Here is a 25462-nt window from a genome sequence, read left to right on the forward strand (position 1 = left end):
GTGAGCTAGCGGAGGTGAGGGTGTATCAGACTGCCTGCGGTTGCAAACTGTCTCCAACCGGCCTAGCTGGACACACCATGGAAAGAGCTGGTGCAGAGAAGACTTGGTGAAAGACCAGGATCCAGCCAGCTGGTGCCCACGAAACCCAGATGAGTGACTCATAAATTGTAGCTGAGATGTAAAACTGTACTCTGTGTTGTGGGTAGCGCTGGCTGAGCTGTTCACTTGCACTGTAGCATCAAAACCACAGAGCAAGCTTCACACCTGCCCAGGCATAAGGTTTCACAGTACAGCTGGTGTCAGAAAAGGTGTCACCCCCTTCCTTAGCGACCATTTCTGGCCAACTGGTCTTGCTTCCTCCTTTCTGCTGTCCCTGGGGCCCTGAACCGGGCAAGCCTTTCAGCCTGCTCAGCTGGCAGAGCAGTTCCCTGCTACTTCTCCAGGGCTTCTCCTCTTTTCTTCCTCTTCAGCTCCTACAGCAGGAATACTGTCCTTTATTTTACATAAAATGGCTCTGAAGTAAGTGAGTATATACTGGGTGTACGTGGCCAGGTGCTGGCAGCGGGGGGCTGCCAGGGTGGCCTCTGTGAGGAGAGGCAGGGGGCTGCCCAGGGCCACACACAGCCACTTCCAGACAGCTGCAGCCGGCCCACCACCGGGCATGGCTGAGCCCCTCGGCCAGATCGGCGGCACCTCTGGGAAAACACATTTAAGGGCAAAACCACTCTGTAGCAGCGTGACAGAGAGGAGTAAGGGGAAGAAGTGAGAAACAGCAGTGTGACCACCAAGGTCAGAGAAGAAGGAGGGGGTAGAAGCGCTGCAGGTGCTGGAGCAGAGGTTTCCCTGCGGCTCATGGAGAGGACCACAGTGGAGCAGACACCCACGCTGCAGCCCATGGAGGACCCCGCAATGGAGCAGGTGGATATTTTCCGAAGGAACTGCGGTCCCTGGAGAGCCCATGCTGGAGTAGTTCTTGAAGGGCTGCAGCACATGGAAGGACCCACACTGGATCAAAGTGAAGAGGAAGGAGCAGCGAAGAACTGTTACGGGCTGACTGCAGCTCCCATTCCCCAGCTCCTCTGCACTGCTTGGGAGTAGCAGTGGGAGTAGTGGGAGCGCTGGAAATGGAGGGGTGAAGTTGGTCCAGGGAAAGTGGCAGGGTGTGGAAAGGTGTTGTTTTCATTTAGTCTGTTCCTCATCATCCAACCTTTTTTTTAATTGGGAAAAAAAGTTAGTTTTACCAAGTCAAGTGTTCTGCCTGTGACAGTAGCCGGTAAGTGATCTCCCTGTCTTTATCTTGACCCACGAGCTTTTCCATGTTTTCTCCTGCTGTCCTGTTCAGGAGGGGCAGTGAGGAGCAGCTGGCAGCTGGCCAAGGCCAGCCCACCACTGGGTAACAAAACCTCGGAGACAATTCTGAAGCCTTTCCCCCCCACCCCCGGGAACAGAATCTGTAAAACCTTGGGGGAAATGGCTTTGAATGGTTGGACAGTCTACTAAAAATTGTGGTTTCTTTTTTTCCTCTGGCGCGGGGAGGAAATACCCCAAGCCCCCTGAACTCTGGGGCGAAAAAAATCCCAAAAGAAACCCCCCCAAAACCCCCAGACACAACCCCCACTGAAAGCCCGACTCTTTGCGAAGGGCGGCACAAAGCAGCAGGACGCGGTGGGTTCTTGTGCCGCCACTCGCTGCCGGTGCCCTGAAACACGTGCGAGAAGCCAGGGCGGCTGCGCCTGCCGGTGCGGTCCCCTCCGGAGCCGAGCGAGGCGACAGTGCCGGGGGTGCCGCACGCCCAGGGCACCGCGGGCTGCACCTACAGGGACCGGCTCGGTGCAGCCGGTCCGCAGTTGCCCGCCGCACTTGGCATTTTACCGGCGTCTTCCACAGCCGAACCCGCGCACGGCTCAGGGGCCGCGGGCCGCTCTCCGGTGCCGGCTCACGGGCAGTTACCGCCCCCCGACCCGCGGCGGAGAGGTCGGGTCGGGGCCGGGGCCGCTCCCGCGGGCCGGCCGTGGGGGCACCCTCGGGGCGGGGGGCGATGGCGGTCGCCGACAGACGCATTTCTGCGCTTCCCCGCGGCCCCGGGGGTGCGCCGCCTGCCCTTCCCGCTGCCGCCTGGGCCTCTTCCCCTGCCGGGCGGCCGCTCTGCGAGGGCTGGAGCGGGACGGGGCGGGGGGAAGTGTCGCCGTCGTTACGGGAGACGGGGGAAACCGGAAGCGGGCGGGGCGGCGAGGCGCTGCGCTGGCGCGCGCTCCCGTGCTCCCAGCCTCTCCCCGCGGGCCGGCCGGGCGGCGGCGGCGCCATGGGCTGCTTCTTCTCCCGCCGTAGGAAGCCGGCCCAGGGCGGCCAGCAGCAGCAGGCGGCGGCGGCCGGGCAGGACTCGGCGGCCGGCGAGGAGAAGGCGCCGCAGTACAGCTGGGACCAGCGACCCAAGGTACCGTCCCGGCGGCCGCGGGGCTCGGGCGGGGGTTCGGCTGCCTTGGCGGGGGGCAGCGCCTCGCCCTGCTTCGCCGCCCGGCGGTCGCGGGGCTGCCGCCGTGGCGGGGCTCGGCGCGGGGGCAGCGCCCCGGCAGGGAGCCCGCTTCCCCCGGTGCCGCGGTGGCGGCTCGGCCCGCGCGGGGAAGTGCCTTTGTTTAACAAAAAACAAAAAGTATTTGGCCCCAGGGGGTTACCAGGCGCCCGCAGCTGCCAGCGGAGGGGCCGGCACGCCGCGTCCTGTGGCTGCCGCCTGTGCCAGCACCAGCGCCCGGGCTGTGCCCTGCCCGCGGCGGCGGCTGCTCACGGTGGGGCAGCGCCCTCGGGCCGCCCCCCCGCTGCCCAGGCAGGTGGTGGCCCCCGGCTTGGCCGTGGCCGCCACCGCGGGCGGTGTGTGTCCGCCCGCCGTCGGGGCTTGCGGGGCGGCTGAGAGCCCCGCGGGTGCGCGCCGGGGCCCGGCCCGGGGATGGCGGCCGCTGGCGGCGTGTGCCGGGCTGAGCCCGGGTCTCCGCAACCGCCGTGCGGGGAGGGTAACGCTTGGGGCTGCTGTCCGGGCTGTCAGGAGTATCTGCCCTTCCCGCTTGGCTGCTGGGGTTGTTGAGGGGTTTTTTTTTGAGTCGCGGTTTTTTAGATGTTTGGTTTGGGGATTTTCTTCTTCTTTTTTTTTTTTTTTCCTAAAGCTAATGGAACTAGAACTAGCTTGCCAGTCCCTGAAGTGACAGATGAAGACAAATCCTTCCCAGTGCTGTTTCCTGACCTGCTGAAGGCAATCATGAAGCCTCAAGCAGGAAAGCACTGAAGTGTTAGATTAAATGTATTTCTTCCCACCTTAATTTCAAGTTTCACTTCTGAAATGTCGTGACACCGCAGCCCTGCCAGGCCTCCCCTCTGCTCCCGCCGCCTTTGGGTGGGGAAGGAGAAAACGGGACAGGCAGTAAGCAATTGATGTGGTTTTAACAAACAACATTCCCAAACCTTTAGGCCATGTTTTACAAGTATAGAAAAGAAAATGTGTGAACTTATTTAAATGCTTAACTTGCTTGTTTTTTAAACTTGGCCGTGTGCTCTAGGGTGTCCCTTAAGTCTTCCAAGTAGATTAAAACAAGCTGAGATGGAGAGAGTGTGTGCATGGCCTGGAGGAATCTGTTCCTTGAGGATAAAGATGGTTGATCTGTGTTGGGCTTGTTGCTTTGACTTGCTAGTGGATATTTGTAGTGCCACGTTGGAGAGAGAAGGGGAGGGTGGCAGCCTGTTACTGGTTTGGAGACTGTTCTCGCAGGGAGAGGGGCTGTACTGAAACCACATTTTAGAGTAGCAGAACAAGTCTTAGCTCTGTGCAAAAGTAAATTACTAAATGAGCATTTGAAATCATGTTGTTTAGTTTTAGAGCAAATTCGTCAGCTAAAGCTCAACAGATACGAGACTTTTTACCCAATCTGCTTATGTGGCACTAACTTCTAAAACTAAAAGGAGGAAGGTCTGGACATAGAAATACTTGATTCAGAGAACAGCCAGCCTTGTTGCTAAGGAGATGACTGTTGTTGATGTGCTGGAAGTATATTCAAGCTAACAGACGAGGCTATTGCAGCACCAACAATCTATCTCTGGAGGGGGAAAAAAAAGCAAGTAATGTATTGCATGTACAACAACTTCCTCCTTTTCTATAAAAGCCTCTTAGAAACTAGAAGAATCAGTGAGTTTGTGCTGTGCTACTGAGCCACAGAAGCAGTCAACTTAGCTGCATAATTTTGTACTGTCCAGCTCAAGAACAGCTCCTTAATGTTTAAGCTCATTTCTCTTGCTCTTTGCAGCCTTACCTTTCGTGGGGCTTTTGGGTGTATGCTTAGTACATTATATCCAGGAAAGCAGTATTGAGGCACCTGGCTATAGGTAAAGGAATACTGAGCACTTAGTGTGCTAAACTGGTTGAACTCAGTTTGTATAAGCAGTACTAGATCAGTATTAATGTAGCAGCCTTAAGTGTTGTCCCTGATATATTATCCAGTTGCCTATTGCTTTCTCATTTCTGATGCATCACGTATATTACACTTGCCCATTTCACAATTTTTGTTCACACACAGACTGAAGTCAGTGGGAAAACTTGCAACATAAATACTCCCTTTTGTTCATCAGGTGCATTGAATTGTATTTTGAACCCAGAAAACCTCGACTCTGTCAACAGATAGGCTGGTGGTCTTTTGAAGTTCATTTCCTGTTACTTCTAATAATGTGTTGATGCACCATTTCAGTTGGGGGATTGTTTCTAGCGTTAGGCTCTCCTACTCGGTGATGCAGTTCTGGTTATAGTGTGGTTCTGCAAGCAGGTTTGGCAATTGCCTGCAGTTCTTGTAAGCGATCCCTTGTATGTTGTTATGGGTGGGTAAGTCTTCCTGCTCAGACACTCCAGCTGTCTTCCTGTAAACTAATACCATGCTGATACTCTCATTGTAGGCAGAGAAGTGTGGACACACAAATGTGTGTGCGCTTGTCTGATTAGGGATGTGAAGTGACTGCTAGCTGACAGCCATGCTGGAAGAAGCTCTGAACCTGAAGAGTTCCTCCAGTGAAACTTGCTTCTGAAGGAAAGCATCAGTAGTGTAGTCTATTTTAATTATGTTCTGGTGGCAACAGATGATGAGTATTGGTACTGTCTGCCAGTGTAGACTTAGCCAGAGTAACAGGACAGTATCCTAGTGGCCATGTAACTCTTGTATAATAGCCCTGAAAATGCACCATATTGTAGAAAACTTTAAATGCAAAATACTATAAGGTACTGATAGTTGAATTAAAAATAAGGGAAGTATATGAATTTTGGGGATCTTGTCAACTTCCTACATGACCTCACTTAGGTGACGACAGAAGTTTGCGTTTTTAGGGTATGCAAAAATTAATCAAATTCAGATTGTGTTGTAAGTCTGCTGAGATCTCTGTAATGCTTGCTGACCCTTGGTTTCCGAGAACTGTGTGAAGATTACTCACGGTGCAGCAGAAGAACCAAAGGATCAGCTTATCTTGAAAACAACAGGGAGAAGGATGAGTATTCAGTTTCTTGCTGCTTTGGGATTCTTAGTCGAAGAGAGTAAGCAGATTGAGTCTGTTATTTCTGCACTGCCTCCTAAGGACTTGTTATGTGTTGATGTCATTGGGCTGTCATAAGAGTCCCCTTCTGACCAAGTGTGGGAGAGGAACTTGGTGGTGCTTAGTCCTCCTTGGCCTTCTTCAGCAGGTTTCCACCTTACTGTCTTCTGTGACTAATGTTGTTTACATGCATGACCAGAGCCATAACCACAGCAGTAACTTGAGTATGGGTCCATATAGACAGGAACTGGGGTTTTGTGTCTTGTGACAGCAGACATACCCACGTGCTGTGACCTGTGCAGGAGAAGAAGCATACAAAGCTGCATTATCTTTGCCATTGTCTAATCTTCATAGAAGTAGGATTGGATTAATTATGATCGCAATGGCATTTAAAGTTCAGAGGGACTTCCCTTCCCCCCCCGATGATTTTTCATTTTAAAAGGAACAAGTAGGGTTTTGTTTTACGTCAGTAGACTTGCAGCTTAATTGCTTTAGTTGATAGCCAGCATGCAGCTATCCTATCGTTGATATATCAGACAGTGATGGCTGTATTCAAACAGTTAAAAAAAAAAACCCTCAGAAGTTTAGCTTTCTACATAAATCATACATAGTCTTTCGTTAGTTACCTTAGATTTGAGGATTCTGCTAGAATGGTCTGAGCTGATGTGGGCATCTTTAACTATCTAGATGTCATTTAGGTAGTCATTTTATATTTTGGTTTGGAATATAAATTAAATCACTTTTTTCCCCTCTAACTAAACAATGAAATATTTTGCCCTTAAATCCAATGCATCTCTCTTACGCTTCCCAGTACACCAGAACTACTGCTGTATGTCTCAAAAAGTAGTCTATCAACTGATAGTTGATAGTCAGCAGGTACTTACTAAACAATATTTCCAATTAAGTCAGATGTAGGCATGTAGTAATTTCCTTTCTTCTTCCTCTTCCATCTGCAGTATTTGGCAATAGTTTGCTGCTCAGAAAAGTATGAGAATGACCATTTTATGCTATTGTGGGTATGTGGGAGAGAGGGAAGATTACGAAGAATAGAATAAAATGTGCATTCAGACTGTTTTATTGGCCACATCTGAAGTAAAGGTATGCAGGAGATACTCCAAGATGGGAAAAACTGTATGCTAGTGACTGGAACTGGCATATACTGTCCCTCTTTCAACACTTTCTTGTTGCCTGAGAATCTAGACATCTGCCAGAGGTAGCTTCAAAAGTCTCCAGTGGTTGTTGCAGCTCAGTATTTAAGGGTACTGAACCCATGCAAGTGTGAATATGCAGAAGTGTCTAGGCCTGGGAGTGCAATTTTCTTACTTATTTCCTTTCTGTTAATTCCCTACCGACAGAAATAGCACGTAAAGCTTCTTAAGTTTGTGTGCCTACCCTATAGCTGCAGCTTTTAATGTCACTGGGTCAGAAGCTGACTCTTGTATGTCATCAACTGTATTTAAGCCCATAGCTGAGCTGCCATCAGTTATGATTTAGAGAGAGAGGGAATGATTGTTTTGAGAATTATATTAGAAGAGAAGACCTTGGTGTAAGTGGTTTAGAAAGACTTTATAAATTACTTTTTTTCTCAGCAGGCTAGACCCAGGTAACATGGGAAGAACTGTGATCCATTAAGAACAGCAGTGTCGTCTTGTATTTGTGGTGGGATATCGTGGCTGACAAAAACTCTTTTCCTGATGGACCCAGGGAAAAGTCTTGTTAAGATATGAACTCATAGCAGAAAGAGTTCAAGAAGCTGTTGGGATCCTTGGTGATTCGAGGCATGGTCACCGCTAAAACCTGTGAGGGTTTAATACTTCTAAGCCGTCTTCCAGATGGGAGCTGCCTTGTCTTGGTGCCAGTAAACTGGATAATGGTAGTTGAAGAGAGGTACGTCATCTGCAGCCTTCACGTCTGCTCTCTGACCTTCTTGCAAGACAAGTGTTTGCAGGAAGGAAAGCTGCTTAATACACCTTGCACTTGTTGCAGCAGAACTTCGTAGAGTTCAAAGCAACCATGACAGGCTTTTGTTTGCCTTCACTTCTCTCTTTTCTTTGTTCTTTAAAATCTCTGCTCCTTACAATTTGTCCTCCGGTCCTTTTTAAGAGACTTGGTCATCGCTGATAACCAAAGTTGAGACTTCTGTACCTCTGAGGAGGAACAATATTGTGTAAGCAGGGATTACTTCTTCATCCTATCTGGTTATTTTCAGTCTGTCTATGGAGTAATTCCTGAACCTGCACATAGCACTTCTGTTAGAAGGTTTCAACTCTTGAACTGCATGCATATCTATTAATGTAGAACTCATACCTACTCCAAAAACTCCAAATTCAGCTGAAAACATTAGAAGTTGTATCTGTACTGTCATCATTTGGACTTACACCAGTCTGGGGGGGGGAAAAAAGACTTTTCAAAATGTATTAAGAGATGGAGAGTAGAGCATCTGTCTGGGTGAGATAGGTGGCTTTGGACAAAGTTCTTTCAAGCTTTATCCAAATGCAAATACATGAGCTTTTGAACAGCTGATTTTTGTTGACCTGCCACATGCTTAGGATTTTACAGCAAAAGTTGCACTAGATGAACAGGCAGCAAAATCTAGATAGCCCTGGTAATGGTTGTATGTGGCTGTATGGTTATCTTCTTCTGTTGTTTTTTGTTTTCCTAGCCTGATTTTTTGCTACCTTGCTGAGACAAAGCTTAAGCAGCACTTAGTGTTGACTGTCAGGGGAAGGAAGGTGGATGCAGTGGTTTAATACTAACCTGTTGATGATAACTGCAGACTTCAGAGATGGTGAGCATGGAACTCTGTGATAAGCATATTAACAGTTGTTGGATGCATCCTCAAAACTGTAGTTCTGCTTTCACACTCCTTTTTCTGGCATGCTTCTTTTACCCAGGGGAAGTAGAACGTTCAGATCTACCACAGTCTCTTAGATTACCCCCTCCTCACAGGAGCAATAACCCAGTGGGAGGAGAGAGTGTTAAATCTATTTTGTTGAGTCCCTCCAGTGTGGACAGAAGTGTTAGTCAATAAATATTCTTGGTCTTTAAAAGGAAAACTGCAAAGCAAAATTAGAGGAAATTGGCCAACTCCCTAGTGTGGTGAACAAACTAAGAAGTAAGAGTTGTGTCAGGGCAGAACTCTTGATTCACGTCAGGGAAATAAAATTGAGCTCCTGAATCTAGTAATAAGTTGACATTTTTTTTTATCATTTAAATCCAACTACTATTTTTTTCAAGTGTACTCATTTAAAATTGTCTGTAAGCTGTGGGTTAGCTGATTAACCAATGTTTTTTACCTAGGCCTAAATGAAATTGCAAGATGAAGTTTCACATATCTTTCTGTAAAGGCTGTTGTGTAGGATGAGCTAGTGCTGTTGGAGAGGCTTTTTAGAGCAGGGCAATTTAGAAGGACATGCTTAGGTGCCTATTTTCAAAAAAGCTGTAAGTTCCAGAAGCTAGGAATTCCTCCTCCCGAAGAGAAGTAACTGTTCTTCTATACCCTGTTGTGAAGGCAGTAAGCTTGTCTCCCAAGGTTATTTAAAAAGCAAGCAAACAAATGTTATATATATTACACATAAGCGTTCTAGGAGATGCCTGGGAAGAACATGTCCAAAACCAATTTTGATACTTCTGTTCTTAAACTTGAGAGAATATAAGTATAAATATATGTGGATCAAATATGTAAGGTTACATGAGACTTAAGACCTTAGAAGTTTGAATCCTAATCGTACCGTATGGCTGTGTCTCCATGTTCGTTATTATTCGAGCCTCCCAGTTTTATTTGTAATTCTTCCAGCTAACTTTCCTGGATGTGTACTAGTGCTGTTAAGTATGACTGAGGGGAGATTTCTAGGAAGCCATCTTCATTGTCGCAACTTGCATTTTGTGGGAAATTCATCAGCTGCAAACCTCCTCTCCTGTCCGGAGGTCAGCTATGTTGTATATAAAGGAGTACCTTTTATTGGTTGGTAGAGACTTTTGGTTTTCATTAGCTGCTCTGGACAAAAGCTACCTAGGCTGAGCTGGTTTAGTGAGTGTCTGGCACTAACCCATCCTGGGTTGTGCCTTTCTCGGGTCTCTAAATCTCATGCAAACGTGCAGTGCTGGGCAGGAGGAGTTAATTACAAACTGGACTATACAGAAATTGTTGTAATGCATTAACACTGATTATGGTGCAGCAAACTTTAGGGACCTCAGGCTGATAATCAAATACCAGGTTTGTGAAGTGGTCTTGTGTTAGGCTAGTTCAGGTACTTGTATATTTCTAAGTGCTGTTTTAATAAGCTTTCACAAGAGGGCAGAGTAGAATTTGCTTGGGGAATTGCAGTTATTTTGAGACTTACACATATCTAGAAATGAGCCAGCTCGGATTCCTTTGGTGTTATGACAGCATGGGCTGTATTATTCATGCTGTACAGCTGTATCTCATACTGTCCTGGGTGTCGCTGCTCCCCAGCGGAGAGTCCCAGGGAAAGCCACAGTCTCTCTGAAGTGTCCCTCCCCGGTGGGGGGTAGAAGCGATGGGATGCTGAGAAGAGCCCCCTGCACCACTGCTGCTGTTGTAGCTAAAACAATCCCATAGCTGCTGTTAGCACAAGATAATGCTGTGATGCAGGTAAGTATCACAGTAATCTTTGTAGTTTGTAAACACAATAAAGGAGATACTGCCTGAAAGCAGCAGGGTTTCCTTGCAACATGTTGAGCTGTGGTAAAATATGACCAAGGAAGCTACTTGAAAAGGAAATACTGTGTATCTGTAGCTTTATGGATCTGTAAGTATGTTGGCCAATTCATTTATTATGGTTATTATGATAATAGTCAGGACCATCATCCTTGCTGGAACTGTTCACAGTCCACAAAGAAAACTAGCTCCTCATGCCCCCTTTCTTTATTAGAGGACTAACTGAGTTAGCTTTTTTTTCCACTGGAGCATCTCAGAAGTGTAGATTCAATTCTTTGTTGTACCTCAACACTGTGCATTGAGTTGTTTAGTTGTTTAGCTAGAAGAGTTGCTTCTGATTTCTTAGCACTCTGAAGAGTTTTCTGGCAGATTATCCTGTACAGCTCAGTGCTACCTCAATGAATGCATGTAAGTTGACATTTAGCATTGTAATATTCTCTGTATGTGAAGATTTTAACTTTTTTATTTTTTTCGTCCTTCCTTTTTCAGATTGACCCCAAAGATTACACTTTTTCTGGACTTAAAGATGAAACTGTGGGTCGACTGCCTGGAAAAGTAGCAGGGCAACAATTTGTCATTCAGGACTGTGAGAATTGTAGTATCTACATATTTGACCATTCTGCTACAATCACTATTGATGACTGTGTAAACTGCCGAATCTTTTTAGGACCAGTAAAAGGCAGTGTGTTTTTCCGTGACTGCAAAGACTGTAAATGCATAGTGGCCTGCCAACAGTTTCGCACTCGGGACTGCAGAAAGCTGGAGGTATTCTTGTGCTGTGCCACCCAGCCTATTATAGAGTCCTCCACAGGTATGAAATTCGGATGTTTCCAGTACTATTATCCTGAGCTTGCTTTACAATTTAAAGATGCTGGACTGAGTATCTTCAATAACACATGGAGCAACATCCATGACTTTACCCCTGTGTCAGGAGAAAATAATTGGGGCCTTTTGCCTGAGAATGCTGTAGTCCAAGATCATGTTCCTTTGCCCGCTTCTGAGGAGCTGAAAGCTGTCAGAATTTCTACTGATGCTATGAGGAGCATAGTACCAGTAACTCGAGGGCAGAGACAGAAAAGCAGTGATGAATCGTGTTTGGCTGTGTTTTTTGCTGGTGACTACACAACTGCAAATGCCAGGAAGTTAATTGATGAGGTAAGTGACCTTCATGTTCAGCTTTTTGATTTTCTAATTGAAATTTCCCCTGGACAGCCTCTGGTACTCCCTGAAAGGAGAATGCAGAGGCTCTGCTTGTCTACTAACCATACTGATCAACTGCACTGTTTAAAACCTTAAAGCAAAGTGAGAGACTGGAGATCATCTGATCAGACAGTTGGTTTATAGCTGACATCCTGTGACTGGCATGTCTATCCTCTAATAGTTCCAGTGTGCTTTTCCATCATGGCACACCAAAGCTACATTCCGAAGAAAATGCATAGTTGATTGGATGAACTTGGCCAAATGTGGAGTAAGTGATTAGCAAAAGCAATTGCTTGTGAAAGGGGTATAGCCAATTGTTAGCTTACTGCCCTAAAAGTGATGTCTAACAAAACTGTCAGTCCTTTCAGGACTATCCTGACTTCAGGACTTCAGGATTATCCAGTACTAAGAAAGACTTTTAAAAAATACCTTGTTACGTTATATCCTCCCTGCCACCCAGTACTGGAACTTTTTCTGGAAGGGGCAGTGTTTGTTTGTCATGGTCATGGCTGGTCAGCTGTCTTGGATTATTTAAATAGCTGGAGCTGTTTTGTGGTGTGTGGGTTTTTTTTCCTCCCTCAACCCCCACCTACCCCTGGTGAGGCAGCAGCTCCTAAGCTTGGCTGAGTTTGGGCTTTCCTGGAGCTAAAATCTGGGAGTTGCTGGCTGCTTTTAGCACCCTGGAGTGCCAGGGATAACAGAGCCAGTAAGCATGAGCTGTGGCTTCTGAGAGAGGTATCTGCAAAAGCTGCTGATCCCAGTGCTGTAGGATCAACAAAAGAACTAATGGAGCTTTTTCCCTTGGGTTTTTAACTGCAAGGAAAGAAAGTTGTAGGGTGTTTCCATGCTTCCCCGCTGCCCAGTTGGATTTTTATGGAACTGAGTTACGAACAGCTACTGGAATGAAGGGAGATGATACTTATGGGTTCTTCTTTTATGAAGAAGGAATAGCTACAGTCAAAAGGATAATGGATTGTTCTCCTGTGTTAGTTCCTTAGAAATTACAGTTAAGAAGATGCTAAAAGACTAGTTAGTGAGATTCTGTAGAAATCTTACGGCTCTGTGGATTAATCGATGCTTTGGAAATACATTGTTGCTCCTTCTTCATATGCTTTTTAAGTTGTGTGTGTTTGAAAGTTTGTAACTATTTTTCCAAAATGGAAAACTTCAGCAGCGGATAGATGAAGTTTGAGCTAACCTTTGACTGAGCTATTGCAGACTAACGAGAACTAACTGCTTGACTCCAGATGCTGAATGCTTTTAACTCCCATTAGTTTCAGCTTGTGAGGGATTGTGGGGAAAAAAACCACAACCCAGGGCCATAATATAAAACAAAAATATTCACATTTACTCGTCTAGGTGCACTAGGGCAGAGAAGAAAATCTGGATGAATGGAATGAAAATAAACAGAAATGTAGAAAAAGCAAATGGTCTTTGAAAAAAGCAGAAAGGGTCCCTTTGCTCTGTGACTTAATGTGTGTGGGGAAAATGGATACTTGAGTTGAACTTTCTGCCTGGGAAGCATTTTTAACATGAATTCTTTCTCTGTTAAAAGATGACTGGTAAAGGCTTTCAGCTGGTACAGACTAAAGAAGTCTTAATGAAGGCAGAGGATGCTCACAGAGTTTTCCAACAGCGTGCATCAGAATTCATTCCACTGCTTGAAACAGGTGAGTTTGTGTTGTTTTCTTTCTCTTCTTGCTATAGAAATCTAGCTATCACTTGAGAGCCCTGGAGAACAAAGAGGACTGAAGGAGAAGACTGTGTTTGAAGGGCATAATGTAAAGCCAGTTGAGATGAGTTTTGGAAGCCTCATCCAAAGGCTTCCAAAGCCTAAACCAGGCCCTAAACCAGCTGAAACTCCTGAAGGCATCATAATTGAGCCATTCCATGCGTATTTTGTGGCTCTGCCCCCCCTCTAGTGGTCCAGCTGCAAAGCTCAGGAGCAATGGCAGATGCAGATCTGTCTGGCATGGTCAGAAGAAGCTTTTAGGCTGTTTCTAACTTAGCACCATTGCTGCTCAGCCACCTGGATGTTCAGTGTTCCTGTATACATATTTAAGCAAATCCAGTATAGATGTGTATAAAGCAGGCAAGTGTTAAATTCCTGTTTATAACTGGTGTACTGTCAGAGTATTTCAAAAGCCTTTTTATTGATCTGACTGTAATTGGGTTTTGCCTCTTCCTGCAGAAGTACTGACGTCTTGCCATCTGTTACATGCTAAAGCTCAATACACGCTCCCAAACTTAGTAGCAACATGCAGTTTGTTTGATAGTAATGTAAGAGGTCTGTGATACTCATTGCAAGAATAGGACAAAAGTTATTATAGTTATTAGATGACAATCTAGTTTAAGGGCTATCTTGCACCCATGTGGGAAGCAATAATGTGTTCAGAATGAAACCAGAGAAAGGGGATCTGCAAACAGTGGGTGAGAACGAGTCTAGAAATCAGGCCGTTTTCTATCTTGGGACTGAGGCAAAAATGCCTGAATGACTCAGTCCTGCTCCAGATGTCTGTGAAATGGCTCACTATTTGAGCAGTATAGTCTGACTCACTTCCATGATGCCCTGCGCTCCGTAGTGGTTTTGTGCCATTGCTGCCTTTCAAGAAGTAAAACTGGAATCCTGCCAGAATCTCTGCAAAAATGAGCATGGAATTGCAGATATTTTCTTCTCAGATAACACTGTACTTTGAAGCTATGGTTAGGTGTTTTTAATTCTTTATCCTGTGTTATGGCTGCTCAAGCAAAAACCATGAAACACTTCTTGCAAGCTTCACAGTTCTCTATGGGTTGAGAAATCTACTGTTTCAAGTTTGAAAGTGGTGTTGATTCTAGATGAAACTGTCTTCTAGGTCCAGTGGTTGCTTTGGAGTTCAGTGGAGATGGTGCTGTGGAAGGATGTCAAAGCACTGTAAATGATGTTTTTAGCGGGACCAAGGTAAGCTGGTGTATTGCTTTATTGGCAGAAAATCATACAGAATGTCTGTGATACTTGATGCTCAAGCTGTGGCATTGATGTACTAGACAACCTTTTAAAGTTTCTGAATAGTAAAATCTGGATATGCTATTTTCTTGCTGTTGTTTTAGTTTCTTTTGTACCCAAAAACTCAAGATGCCTGTCAGAGACAAGAAAAATAGCCCTAGGAAAGAGTACTAAATCCCCATATCCATTGAAGAGTAGAAGATTTCCACTTAAAACTCTTATTTCATATAATTGTAAAAACAAATTCCATAAATGTAGTAGGGAAAAGCTCTGCTCAAGTCTTATACTAAACTCTGCTGTGTCATGTTTTAGTCTATTAAACCTTGATAAATGTAATATGATTGGATTTCAACTTTTTTCAAGGTTTACTTTTGCTGTGTAAGATACTACAGGTGTCTTCCTGAAAGGCATTTTTTTCCTCCTTCTTCTGTCAGCTTGTTTTACTGTAGCTTCTTTATACCACATTTCCTCTTTGCTTGCTGTCCCCATTTCTCTGAATGACATTGGTTTTGAGAAAGTTTCTGGAAACAATTAGAGCACTCCTGATAACAAGGAAATGACAAACCCTTTGCTTTCAAGCAGCTCCTCAATGAAGACTAGAATGGCTTTGAGACATAGTGTCCATACAGTTGCTTGCTGTCTTTCAGTTCCTTTCAAAAGAGTTACTCAGAACCAGACTGCCTAGTTTCTGAGAAACAGTTGTCTTGTAATAAGTCATCTCAAATGCAGCTAATGTTTGCTTATTGCACCAGCAAAAACCTGATATGTAGCAGGCTTTAATTTGGCCTTCATTCTGAAGAATGCTAGAACTACAGTCTGGGCAGTGTTGTGATATTACTGATTCTTCTTGTGACCCAATAGTCATCACCACCAGTTTCACCAGAAAAATGTAAAAAAACCAGGAGCTTACAGTGGCTTTTTTTAGTGTGGTTAGCATATTACTTTTTTTTCCACACAGAACAAAGCTGATACTGGGTAGTAATTCACTGGTTCTTCTAGATCTTTTTCTCTATTCAAAGACTGAAGTGATATTAAATATAAGAACAAATAAAATTTTGTTTTCCTCACTAAAATGACTGATGTCTGTTACTATAATTCTATGAATGCCCTGATCTGAGATGTATCCAGAAACTTCAGACTGTGCACTCCATGCTGTGAAGTAAGCATTGCTCTTGGAGATAATCTGTAGGGTTTGGGTTCAGTTCCGAATATGGAATTACTTACTGCATCTGGATTTTAAACTTCTGTTTACAGCCTGGTTCCATAGTAAAATCTACATCGCTTACTAAATACTTGCTGCTCTGAAGTAGGAAGCAGAACTTTGGGCTTCCTGAGAAGTATATATCTTTATTCAGATAAAATGTAACTCCAGAATTCCGATAAACACTGGCTTTGTGCATAGATCCCTAGATGATTGAATATCATGCATATTCTTTTTTTAGAAAATGTGTTTCTTTGGTCATAGTTTAGAAGCAATTTAGGGAGTAACAAACTTCATACTTACTACTCCAGAAGGTTCGGGAATGCTCTGTAAAATGTTTTTGCTTCATTGTTGGCTACCCTTATCATGTTTGAGAGTTGTTATAGTGCTCAGAAAGAATTATAGGTATCCCTGATCAAGAAACAGTAAGCAAAGCTCTTTGGAAAACATGTATCCTGTAAGACTTTGCAGAAGATTAATCTGCTTTTAAGCAGCTAGCTACATTTGTGTTTGAAAACCAGAGTTAAAAATTATGAAATTTGTCTGTTAACAGCCATAATTTCACCAAGTTCTTGTTTCTGATATAAATCTGATAAACAACTCTGGATACTATAGTAAGGGTAGAAAAGCTCTTCAGCAACAGTACCACCAGAGTTTTTTGAGCTGTTTGGTAGAAACAGCATGTTACAAGGAGAGCTCTATGCTGTGCACTTAAGTTAGACTTCCTATTTGTGTGGACTAGGTACATCTGCACTCTTTACCTCTGACATTCTTTCTGGTGTGACCTTCTGCACTTTTTTTTTTGGATGCTTTCTAATGTTGTTCTTCTGTATCATCACTTATTCATAAAATACTGTGCAAAATTTAAATGGTAATATCTTGGTAGGGAAGGATGCTGAAAGAAGATTCAGCTGTTGTGGCTGTGGTACCTGTTGCTGTTGCACCAAACAACTGCCAAATAATTAGTAGATAGTCTTAAGTCCCTTCAAACAGAAGTCTACCATGCATCCAAACAGCAGTCTAGGAAACTACAAAGTGATGATATAATTATTTTTTTTAATTGGAAATTTACTGGATAACAGGGTACTAATCTTAATACATAGCTTAAGTAAACCAATTCAAGGAACTGTGATAGTTTACATCCATGTGGTATTCTGAGCTGAAGCAGAAAAGTGGTGACTGTAAGAGCATAGTCATCTGGAATAACCCATTCCTACAGTCCCAGAATAGCTCAGTTGGCTGTGCCAACACATGTGCTGAGATAATGATGGTATCCTCTTGAGGTATAGAAAATGTAAGATAGTAAGAACTCTAAGTTTTTGAGACTATCACTTGCATGTTAAGACTGATGAACAGCCACAACACTGTCTGTTACTGAATTATTCGGGCATTGCCTAAGGCATTAATAGTTGACTTGTGAAAGCTTTCAAAGTTGACTGTCCTAGAGCTTGGACTTTCACATGTGTTGATCAATTTTGCAAAATGCAAATGTAATTGAAGGGTTTTTTTTTAAAAAATCATCTGCTGAAGAAGCAACTAATTTTTTTGAGGGCAATATAGTGCAAGGGAGTAATTTTTACAAACTCTGCCTTTCTGCTAAAGGAAAACTTAAATGGTAGTCTAAGGTTTTTGCATGTTTGTTTTCCTCCCCTCTCCTGGACAGGGCTTTATGATACCAAGCAAAACACATCTAAATGTGTCGCGACGGAGGGAAGACACAGTCACTCAATATGAGTGATCAGCAGACTTCATTTATTGTCTCTTACAGTCACCTTTTATGCCTTCCTATAATTAGCTCATACATATTACAAAAGTTAAGCTCATTATTGGTTAGTTGCCTAAATACCAAGTCCACCCCGTTTCTCTTCTGTAGTTATCTGTTCCCACCTGCAACATTCTTTTCCCATCGAAATCTTCCTGTTATTGTGTAACAAGAACAGCCAAAGACAGTGTATTTTGCTTTACTTCAGATAAGCTGAGAGCGATGTGCATTTTTGTCCAGCCAGCTGGACTATGTCTATGAGACCTTTTTTCATCTAGCCAGTTATCCACATAAATGGACACTAGCTTAAGGTGTGAGCCCTGTATAATTGAGCCCAGAACTTTTATTTCCCGTTTCTGGAAGGGTTACTGCAGCAAGCAGGTCTGATAAGGACAGATGATGGTAACAAAGGGTGCATCAGAGCCGAGAGAATTCTAGGACTAATCTGTCACACAGTGGAAACTAACAGAGATGTGCCCTCATGAAATCCAAAAATAAAAATAACCATTACTGGCTCCAAATGAACAAAGACTACTTGAATTTCTTTATTAGTGATGCATAACTATTTCCTTGTTTAATAAAACAGGTTTTTGTATCGGAGAGCAAGGCATCAGCATCTCAAGATGTAGACAATTTCTACAACTTCGCTGACATGCAGATGGGAATGTGAAGTTTAACATGAAGGTGTTCACACACAGTTTATCTTGGCACTTGGATGACACTTGGCTTGAATATGGCTGTAGTATGTGAGAAGTTTTGTCATTTGGTTTTGTATTCCTCATATATCCCTTTTGTAAAGCTATTGGTGGTTTTAATACCATATTACCTGAACTGGGGTAAATGGCATAGATCCCCACATACGTTGTGTTTAAAACTTGTATTTCAATTCCAGAAACAATGGAGGTTTTCTACTAACTTTTTTCCAGTGATTTCTATACTTCTGTTGATACTTGAATGTTTCTTGTCGACATCTCATGGTAATACATATTTGAAAAGTGCAATGCTGATTCAAATTTGCTGCAGTAGTAATTGTTATCTTTAACTCAGACACATTGTTTAGAAAGTGCATTTATGTGAAACTTGCTGTTCAAAACTTTCCCACATGCAAATATGTCTTCATTGGGGGCCAGAGAGGAAGCTGTAGTCGTTGACTTTTTCTGAAAGTGATGCCAAAACAGCACAGAGTAACTGCTCAGAGACTAATTTTGTCTTTAAGCAGCAAAGGTATTTTTGTGCAACGCTGGGGAGCTAGCCCATTTGCATGGGACAACTAGCTCCCAAGTTTTCAGTGAAGTGTTAGGTATTTTATACAGTTTTCATGAGAGGTTACACAACGTCTTTACATATGTACTCATTTGATTTTGACACCTAATCATTCCATTCACAATAGGTGGGATCTAGGTGGAGCAGACCTTTCAATTTTCTTGGTTCAACAATTTCCTGACTCGATGGTCTCCTTATCTCCTTCAGGTGCCCACCTTATCTTTTCTAATTATTCAGAGTACGTTCTCAACACAAACAGAGCATCATCCAGAGAACTGTACCAAACTCATCCTAACTAATCTTTTTATTTTAAGACCTTGTTCTGTTTCAAAAGCCTAGTCTGAAATGAATTCTTATAGCATGCTTTCAGCAATAATGCATGACTTCTAAAATGCACATCTGGCTTATTCTGCTTCAGCATCTTTTTGAACAGAGTTGTTTGCAGCAGCAAGCATAACTGCTGTTATGCTAAGTGTTGTTGTAACACCATTCTGGTAAGTGAGCACTCGCCAGGCTCTTCTGCTTTGAGGTGAATTCTGAGCATGAGTGCTCTGCTGAAGATGCTTTAAGGTTCTTTCAGGGTCTGCGGTGATGCAGCTGTCTCTGGTATTCCCAAGTCATGGATGGGATATACATTAAGTTCCCTTGGATTTGGAGCAATAGGTCTCTGGCACCTTTGTTGTTTGCTAGAAGGGCTGTACAGCAACCAGGCAGGAGTCAGAGAAGGTCTCTGATGGCATGGAAAAACCCTGTTCTTTACTAGACCCCAGGAGAAGGGTTTTACACTCAGTAGTAGTAGTGAAAATTAATCTGTAAAGTACTATACTGCTATAGGGTTTATTTTGGATTAATTCTAAAAACAGACTGAAGAAGTGCTACTAGCATTTTGGGAGATGCATTTGAATAGTGATCAGTAAGGATGCTTATTGCTATATAGTGCATGTTAAAATGCGAATATATATGGATGGATATTAAATACATTATTGATTTATTTTTGCATATTGCATACTTAATGATTTTTCTACATGAACTTAAACTTATGTCCAGGTTTACAAGCCCTCTGTAATACTTGAACAGGCTGTGCATGCAGACACAGAAAACCAAATTTCTTAATTAAAATTGTGGCATGCCAGTTTAGCGTTTACAATCCATTGAATGTACTGGGGCTGTGTTGAGGGGCTAAAGCAGTAATTTCCCCATTATGGTCATCTGTCAAAAGGGAAGATTTTGTGCACCTTAACTGAAAATGAGTCATCAGTTTCATAGCTCTGGAGCTCCCAAAATGGGTGGCTAAAAACACATCTTTTCCTAATTTTTTAGAATTAGCACATGAAAGAATCCGTTCTCCTGAAATTCAGAATTCTGTCATGCCTAAAAGATATTCTGAGCTGTCATTTTGTTGCTACTAGGCAAATGCTTGCCCTTAGTTTAAACTATGTATCAAGAATACGTCCTTAGGACCTCTTGTTAAGGTTATGCATAGATAAAATAAGGAAAAATATCTCATGAAGTTACTCAGCCACTGGTGTATAGAAAGTAAGAAAAATGTCACTTCTGTGAAATGTTTTTATTTGACAAAGTGAAATGAAATAAAACTGCCACCAGAATCTGACTGGTAGTGGAAATTGCCACTTATCTGCACTTAGCCAGCTAGCATTATTTTTTTTTATATATGTGTGAGGAGAGGCCGTGAAACCTTAGATCAGTCTCCAAAGTACTAGTGCAACTCGTCAATGAAATTATTCCAAACACATACAGTAAATGTACTGTCCATACCACAAAAATACATTAAAATTTTGTAATGTACTTCAGAACTGTCATTGTGTAATTTATCTAAGCAGTGCATATATTGGACCATCTTGGTCTCTAAACTTCTATATATTTCCAAACTTATGTGCTGACATATGATTATATGTATGTTTAATAGTTTATTTTTCGCATGACCAACCTGCTCTGGAAACAAAGTGCTAAATTGATTTTTTTTTGTGACTAGTTTTGCTGGAGGACAGGATGATTAATTGAAAATTAATGTAGGCTTGAAACAGTGGAAGAACTTTTCTACATGCTAGGGGAAAGAGCAGTGTGTTGCTTTTTTTTAAAATGTTAGTAAGCAGGCTATCAATGAAGAGTTTTTTACTTAAAAAAAACCCTAAATAATGAAGGAGTTTCTCAGTCTGGTTATTTATCTTTTGACTTCCATTTCTTGCTAACAGGTGTTAAGAACACTTCCAGCCTAAGCATCAGGTACTGTATGCATTACAGAATGGTACGTGCTTCATGTAGTCTTTGTACGTTTGTTGTATAGCTTTTTATGTAATTTGTATTGCACTGTGAATGTGATTCATAATAAACATTGAAAATCTACACTCTGGATTCTGGAAGACTTTTTAAAATTATCAAATATTGCAAAACATGATTACGTTATAGTAAGTATAAAAACTGAACTCAGTGCTTAGACGGGGACTTTAGATACTTAGATCTAATTGAAGAAAGGTGAATTTTTGACAGCAGGGATTTTTCCCCAGAGTCACTGAGAATATGATTAACTCTGTACTGCAGTTTTCCTAGTAAAATATGGAAGAAGTTATTCATGTATCAGGTTGTACAGAGATTCCAGGATGGAGACAAAGTACTTTTCCCTGATGTATGGGTGCCTGTGGTTGGTTTTTTGTTTTGTATTTTATCTTGTAAAAGTTTTGTGCCTTTTAACTGTGCTTACCTCTTTAGGTACTAGATGCATGGTGCTTACAGCAAAAATAAGATTGTGGTGGTTATACTAATAAATTGTTCATTTAGAAAGCAATTTATTTGTATATCCCGTTTAACATCTGAAAACAGGCAAAACCTCCTGAAAACAGGTATATATTTAATAAATTTCCAAACTCAGCTTTAAACTGGCCAGAAATTAAAATCTTCCAACTAAACGTGGTGTAGGGGGTAACTTTCATGAAGTGTAAATGTTTGCTAAGGACATGACATACTGTATCAATATAATTTTCTTTTGAGTTAACTTGTGAAGCCTTAAAGAACTAAAGCTTTTGGTTTACACTTAGCTATTATTGTACAATTTTACTGTTTAAAAAAGAAATCTTGTACCCTAGTTGGATCTGAGTAGCCTAGTAATCTTTTTTTTTTGTAGTATCTAAGTCACAGCAAAGCTGCCCTTAAGTATTTCCACAATTTTCACCAGTTGCATCCTCAAATACTAACATGCAGAAGCTTTGTATCTGTGCCCCAATTGCTAGGAACTTACCCACTTTATTTTTTTGTATCTAATAGTCATGCATAAAATGCATGGATTTAAAAGTAATCCACATACCAGGCTGCATTTACATAACTGGGACAGATTTTGTTATTTTTTTTAATTCTGAAAAGCAACCTGAAACTTTTTATTAGAGAATATGTGCTTCAGTCATTCTAATAGGGGCAAAAATGAGTTTTAATGACTCAAGTGTGAGTGAGAACTCTGTAGCTGTATATCTTCTCTTAAATGCTGGCTTTTAAAAATTTAGGCTTTATTTATAAAGCATTCAGCATTTGGTGCATATTTAAATTAGTATTGCTGATAATATCTTCTAGGTGTTGATTCCCCAGGCTTTTTTCTTAAAGATTTAGTAAAAGCCACTATGACATGAATCTTTTAAGACCTCACAGCAGCCCAGGTGCCTGTCTGAGTAGTTCCTAAACTGTAGGATTTTTGCTATCAAGTTCCTTGTTGACTCCTTTGGACCTTTGTGCCATTTCTTTTTTGAATTAATAAGTAAGCTGCCTTAATCCGTAAGGGTGACACAAGTCTTTAGAGGTCTACAGGAACAGCTCTTCCAAGGCATGTTTAAACCCAATCTAAAACATATAAATTCAAGTCCAATAGCATTAAAAACCTATGAATAAGTGTGGTTCACAAGTATTGTCTCTAGCACGCATGGATTTGAGTGGGATGGTGCAAGTGGGCTGCAGCACTTTATTGTGTGCTGTAGTACTGCGTTCTTGCTGCAGTACATGCTGGAAGGCAGCTCTGTGGTGGTCCACCCCATTCCCTGAACATTGCAGAGCTCACAGTACAAGCTATATCCATTTGCTGAGGATAACAATTTCTGAAAAATAATAACTTACTGTATTGCCAGCCTGGAAGTTTCTCTTAAAGCTGTCTGTCTGAGCTCTGTCTCTCACACAACCAGCTACTTACAGGAAAACTTTGCAAGCTTCAAACCTGGTAAAAGCAGGATGTACAGAAGGTTTCACTGGATGGTTAGGAGTCACAGTGTATTAACAGGCCAGACGTCCAGTTTGATAGAAGAATGCTTTTTTACTGCGTTCATCTCTTTGGAATGTCTCGTTGCCGTAGAATTCTTGTTGGTAATGTTTGTGGTCATGCAGTCTTCCTGATGCATATGTAGTTATCAGTGGTTCTGAATAAGAGAGAAGAAAAGGAGGGGGAAGTGAGAGAAGCTTTTAAAAAAGCTCTTAAAGATCTCTGAGTACACAGAGGAAAATGTGCAACTGCTCAATCCTTTACTTTTTCATGTATCTAGTGATAATCCCTAGCTATGTACAATTTCATGGCTGGAGTATCTGAATACCTTCCCAGAATGTATTAAGCAATGTGACTAGCTTCTGTCAAGTACAAGTCATCCTCTTCATAGTTGCACAAGGCTTTAAAATTGCCAGTGTTGTCAAGGGTCTAAAAGACCTTCCAAACACATGTGGATTTCCCTTATATCCTTCTGTTAAAACTGCTATGGAAAGTTTGTCCTTAAAAGCATCAGGTTAAGTTGATAGAGATGAAATTACGGTGAGGTTAAGAGGCTCTTGAACAGTGTTTAAATGAGTGTTTGTCTTAGGTTTCCAAACTGCAAAGGCTAAAAGCAATGTGCTATTATAGATTCTACCCAAATGATGAGGATACATTTAAGGGTAGGCACCTCTGCCAGTACTGGGAGCTCAAAGGACTCTGTGTCTCGATGATAGTGGTATGTATCTCTTTGCTTGTCCAACTTCATTTTATCACAAGTATCATGGTGATGAAGTCCTAGTTCATAGTCATGTGAGAATCTCCAGTTTCATTTTTAGTTACCTTTTGTCCTTGTCATAGTGAAGAAAAATTGAAAAGTTTTTTTTGCAGTTTGATCCATTAAATTTGTGTGTCCAAAAAAATCTAAACTAAGTTTTGGGGGTGTGGGGAAGGGTGGTTCGACCATTGCTGTGTGATTTCTGAGCACTGAAGGGAGCAGCAGCCTTCCCCCTACTTGTATGGATGGCGACTGCTGTAGGTGAGATTTCCCCCAAACTGCATGTACAGCACTATAGAGGCAGGTAACTTTCAAACTCAGGCAAGATACACAATTTGTTTCCTCACTAATATAAGTGTAAGATGTATTCTTTGATTCTTTTTTTGTTAGGTATTTACTTGCATGCATTTAAGGCACAGAGCCGTAATACTGATAGGTTTTGAAAGCTGCTGGCAGTCCTCTCCGTTCTGTGTTACTGTCTTAGGAGGAGAAAGATGAATGGAAGATCTCCCTAAGCACAAAACTTTGAACTTGTCAGATCCTGGGAAGTGAAGTTGGCACATTTTGCTCTAAAGAGAGTAAATGCTTCATGATTGTGGAAGTACTACTTTTTTTTTTTTTGTCTGAACGTGCTGATCTTTTTATGAGGCGAGACCTTCCCCCCCATTTCTGAAGTCCCACCAAAAAAACACTTCAGGGGCTTTTTTTTTTTTAAAGGGTTCTGGGGAAGAAATGGAAGGGCTGTACTATGACCTGAGGGCATCTTTTGATAGCTGCCCCAACAGGTGCTGAAGAGTTGGATTCAGTGTTAAAGACAAATCTTTTGAAGCTCTGAGTGCTCTTTGCTGCTATATCTAATAGTATCAGAAACATTTCAGTCACAAGAGGGTTTAAAGACAGCTAGCCATCCTTAGATGAGATTCCACTTTGCATTTTTTTTCCCCACAGAAGAATGAAAGTTACTCCACAGTGATAATTAGTGCTCTCTTTGCAGGTGGGTGTTTGTGCTTTATGGTAACACTTCAATGATTTTGTTCATTGTGAAAGGAAAATAATGGAGTTAAGCTTTTCTCTCTGTCTTGCTAGTAGCTGCCAATGCTTGCTCTGGCTTCAAGGATGTTGTATCAAGGTTTCATCAATGGTATCTGATCTGCTGATGAAGTGCGTTTTATGCAGCATCTACAAGTTTCAAAGAAAGGCTTCGGGTATCTGTGTATTGCTTCTGTCAGTCAACTAGAATTGCTGCCCATGGAGGCTTCTACATGCATGCTGGGAACACTGCAAAGGCTTGGAGGCAAGGAGTACGAATTAACCTCTTAGGCCTTTCCACTTCTTATTTCCCTCCACTACTCCTCCATGATACTCTGGCGTTTGTTTTTTTACTTCTCTGGCATCTGATTCTCTGGAAAAATCAGAGGTAGCAGATTTTGTCGAAAAAATACTTTTCTATTGAAATTCACTTAAATACTTCTAGGTATTTCAACTAGAGATGCTTCTTTTGTGGCTCCAATCCATGTAAACTCTGCGTGACCCCACTTCTCAGATGTTAAACTTCAGTGTAACTTTCTTAATACCCTAATATACTATAGGCAGTCTTTTTAAGGCTGAATAATGACTTTGTTCAACTTGGGTATGGTATACATGTATACATTATCTTACCTTGACCATATCTCTTATACTTCTAGTTTCCGGAGCATTCCTCCCTTGGGAGGACTTCATGTTTGTGCTCTTATTTTATCAGCATGTTAACATCTGGCTTTGTAAATTCCTTATATTCTCTAGGTGCATAAGAGCATCTGTAGTTCAT

General features: G+C 42.4%; 1 protein-coding gene across 1 annotated transcript; it reads left to right on the forward strand.

Moving 5' to 3' along the window:
* The first annotated feature begins 2243 nt into the window (after nucleotides 1-2243).
* RP2 (RP2 activator of ARL3 GTPase) lies at nucleotides 2244-21010 on the forward strand. The gene is made up of 5 exons (XM_040584844.1): nucleotides 2244-2434; nucleotides 10724-11389; nucleotides 12990-13104; nucleotides 14290-14375; nucleotides 17970-21010. Exons 1-5 carry the CDS (start codon nucleotides 2303-2305, stop codon nucleotides 18051-18053), a joined length of 1083 nt encoding a protein of 360 aa, XP_040440778.1. The 5' UTR covers nucleotides 2244-2302; the 3' UTR covers nucleotides 18054-21010.
* Nucleotides 21011-25462: the final 4452 nt, after the last annotated feature.

The sequence above is a fragment of the Falco naumanni genome, chromosome 2, assembly GCF_017639655.2.
Source record: "Falco naumanni isolate bFalNau1 chromosome 2, bFalNau1.pat, whole genome shotgun sequence".
Lineage (NCBI taxonomy): Eukaryota > Metazoa > Chordata > Aves > Falconiformes > Falconidae > Falco > Falco naumanni.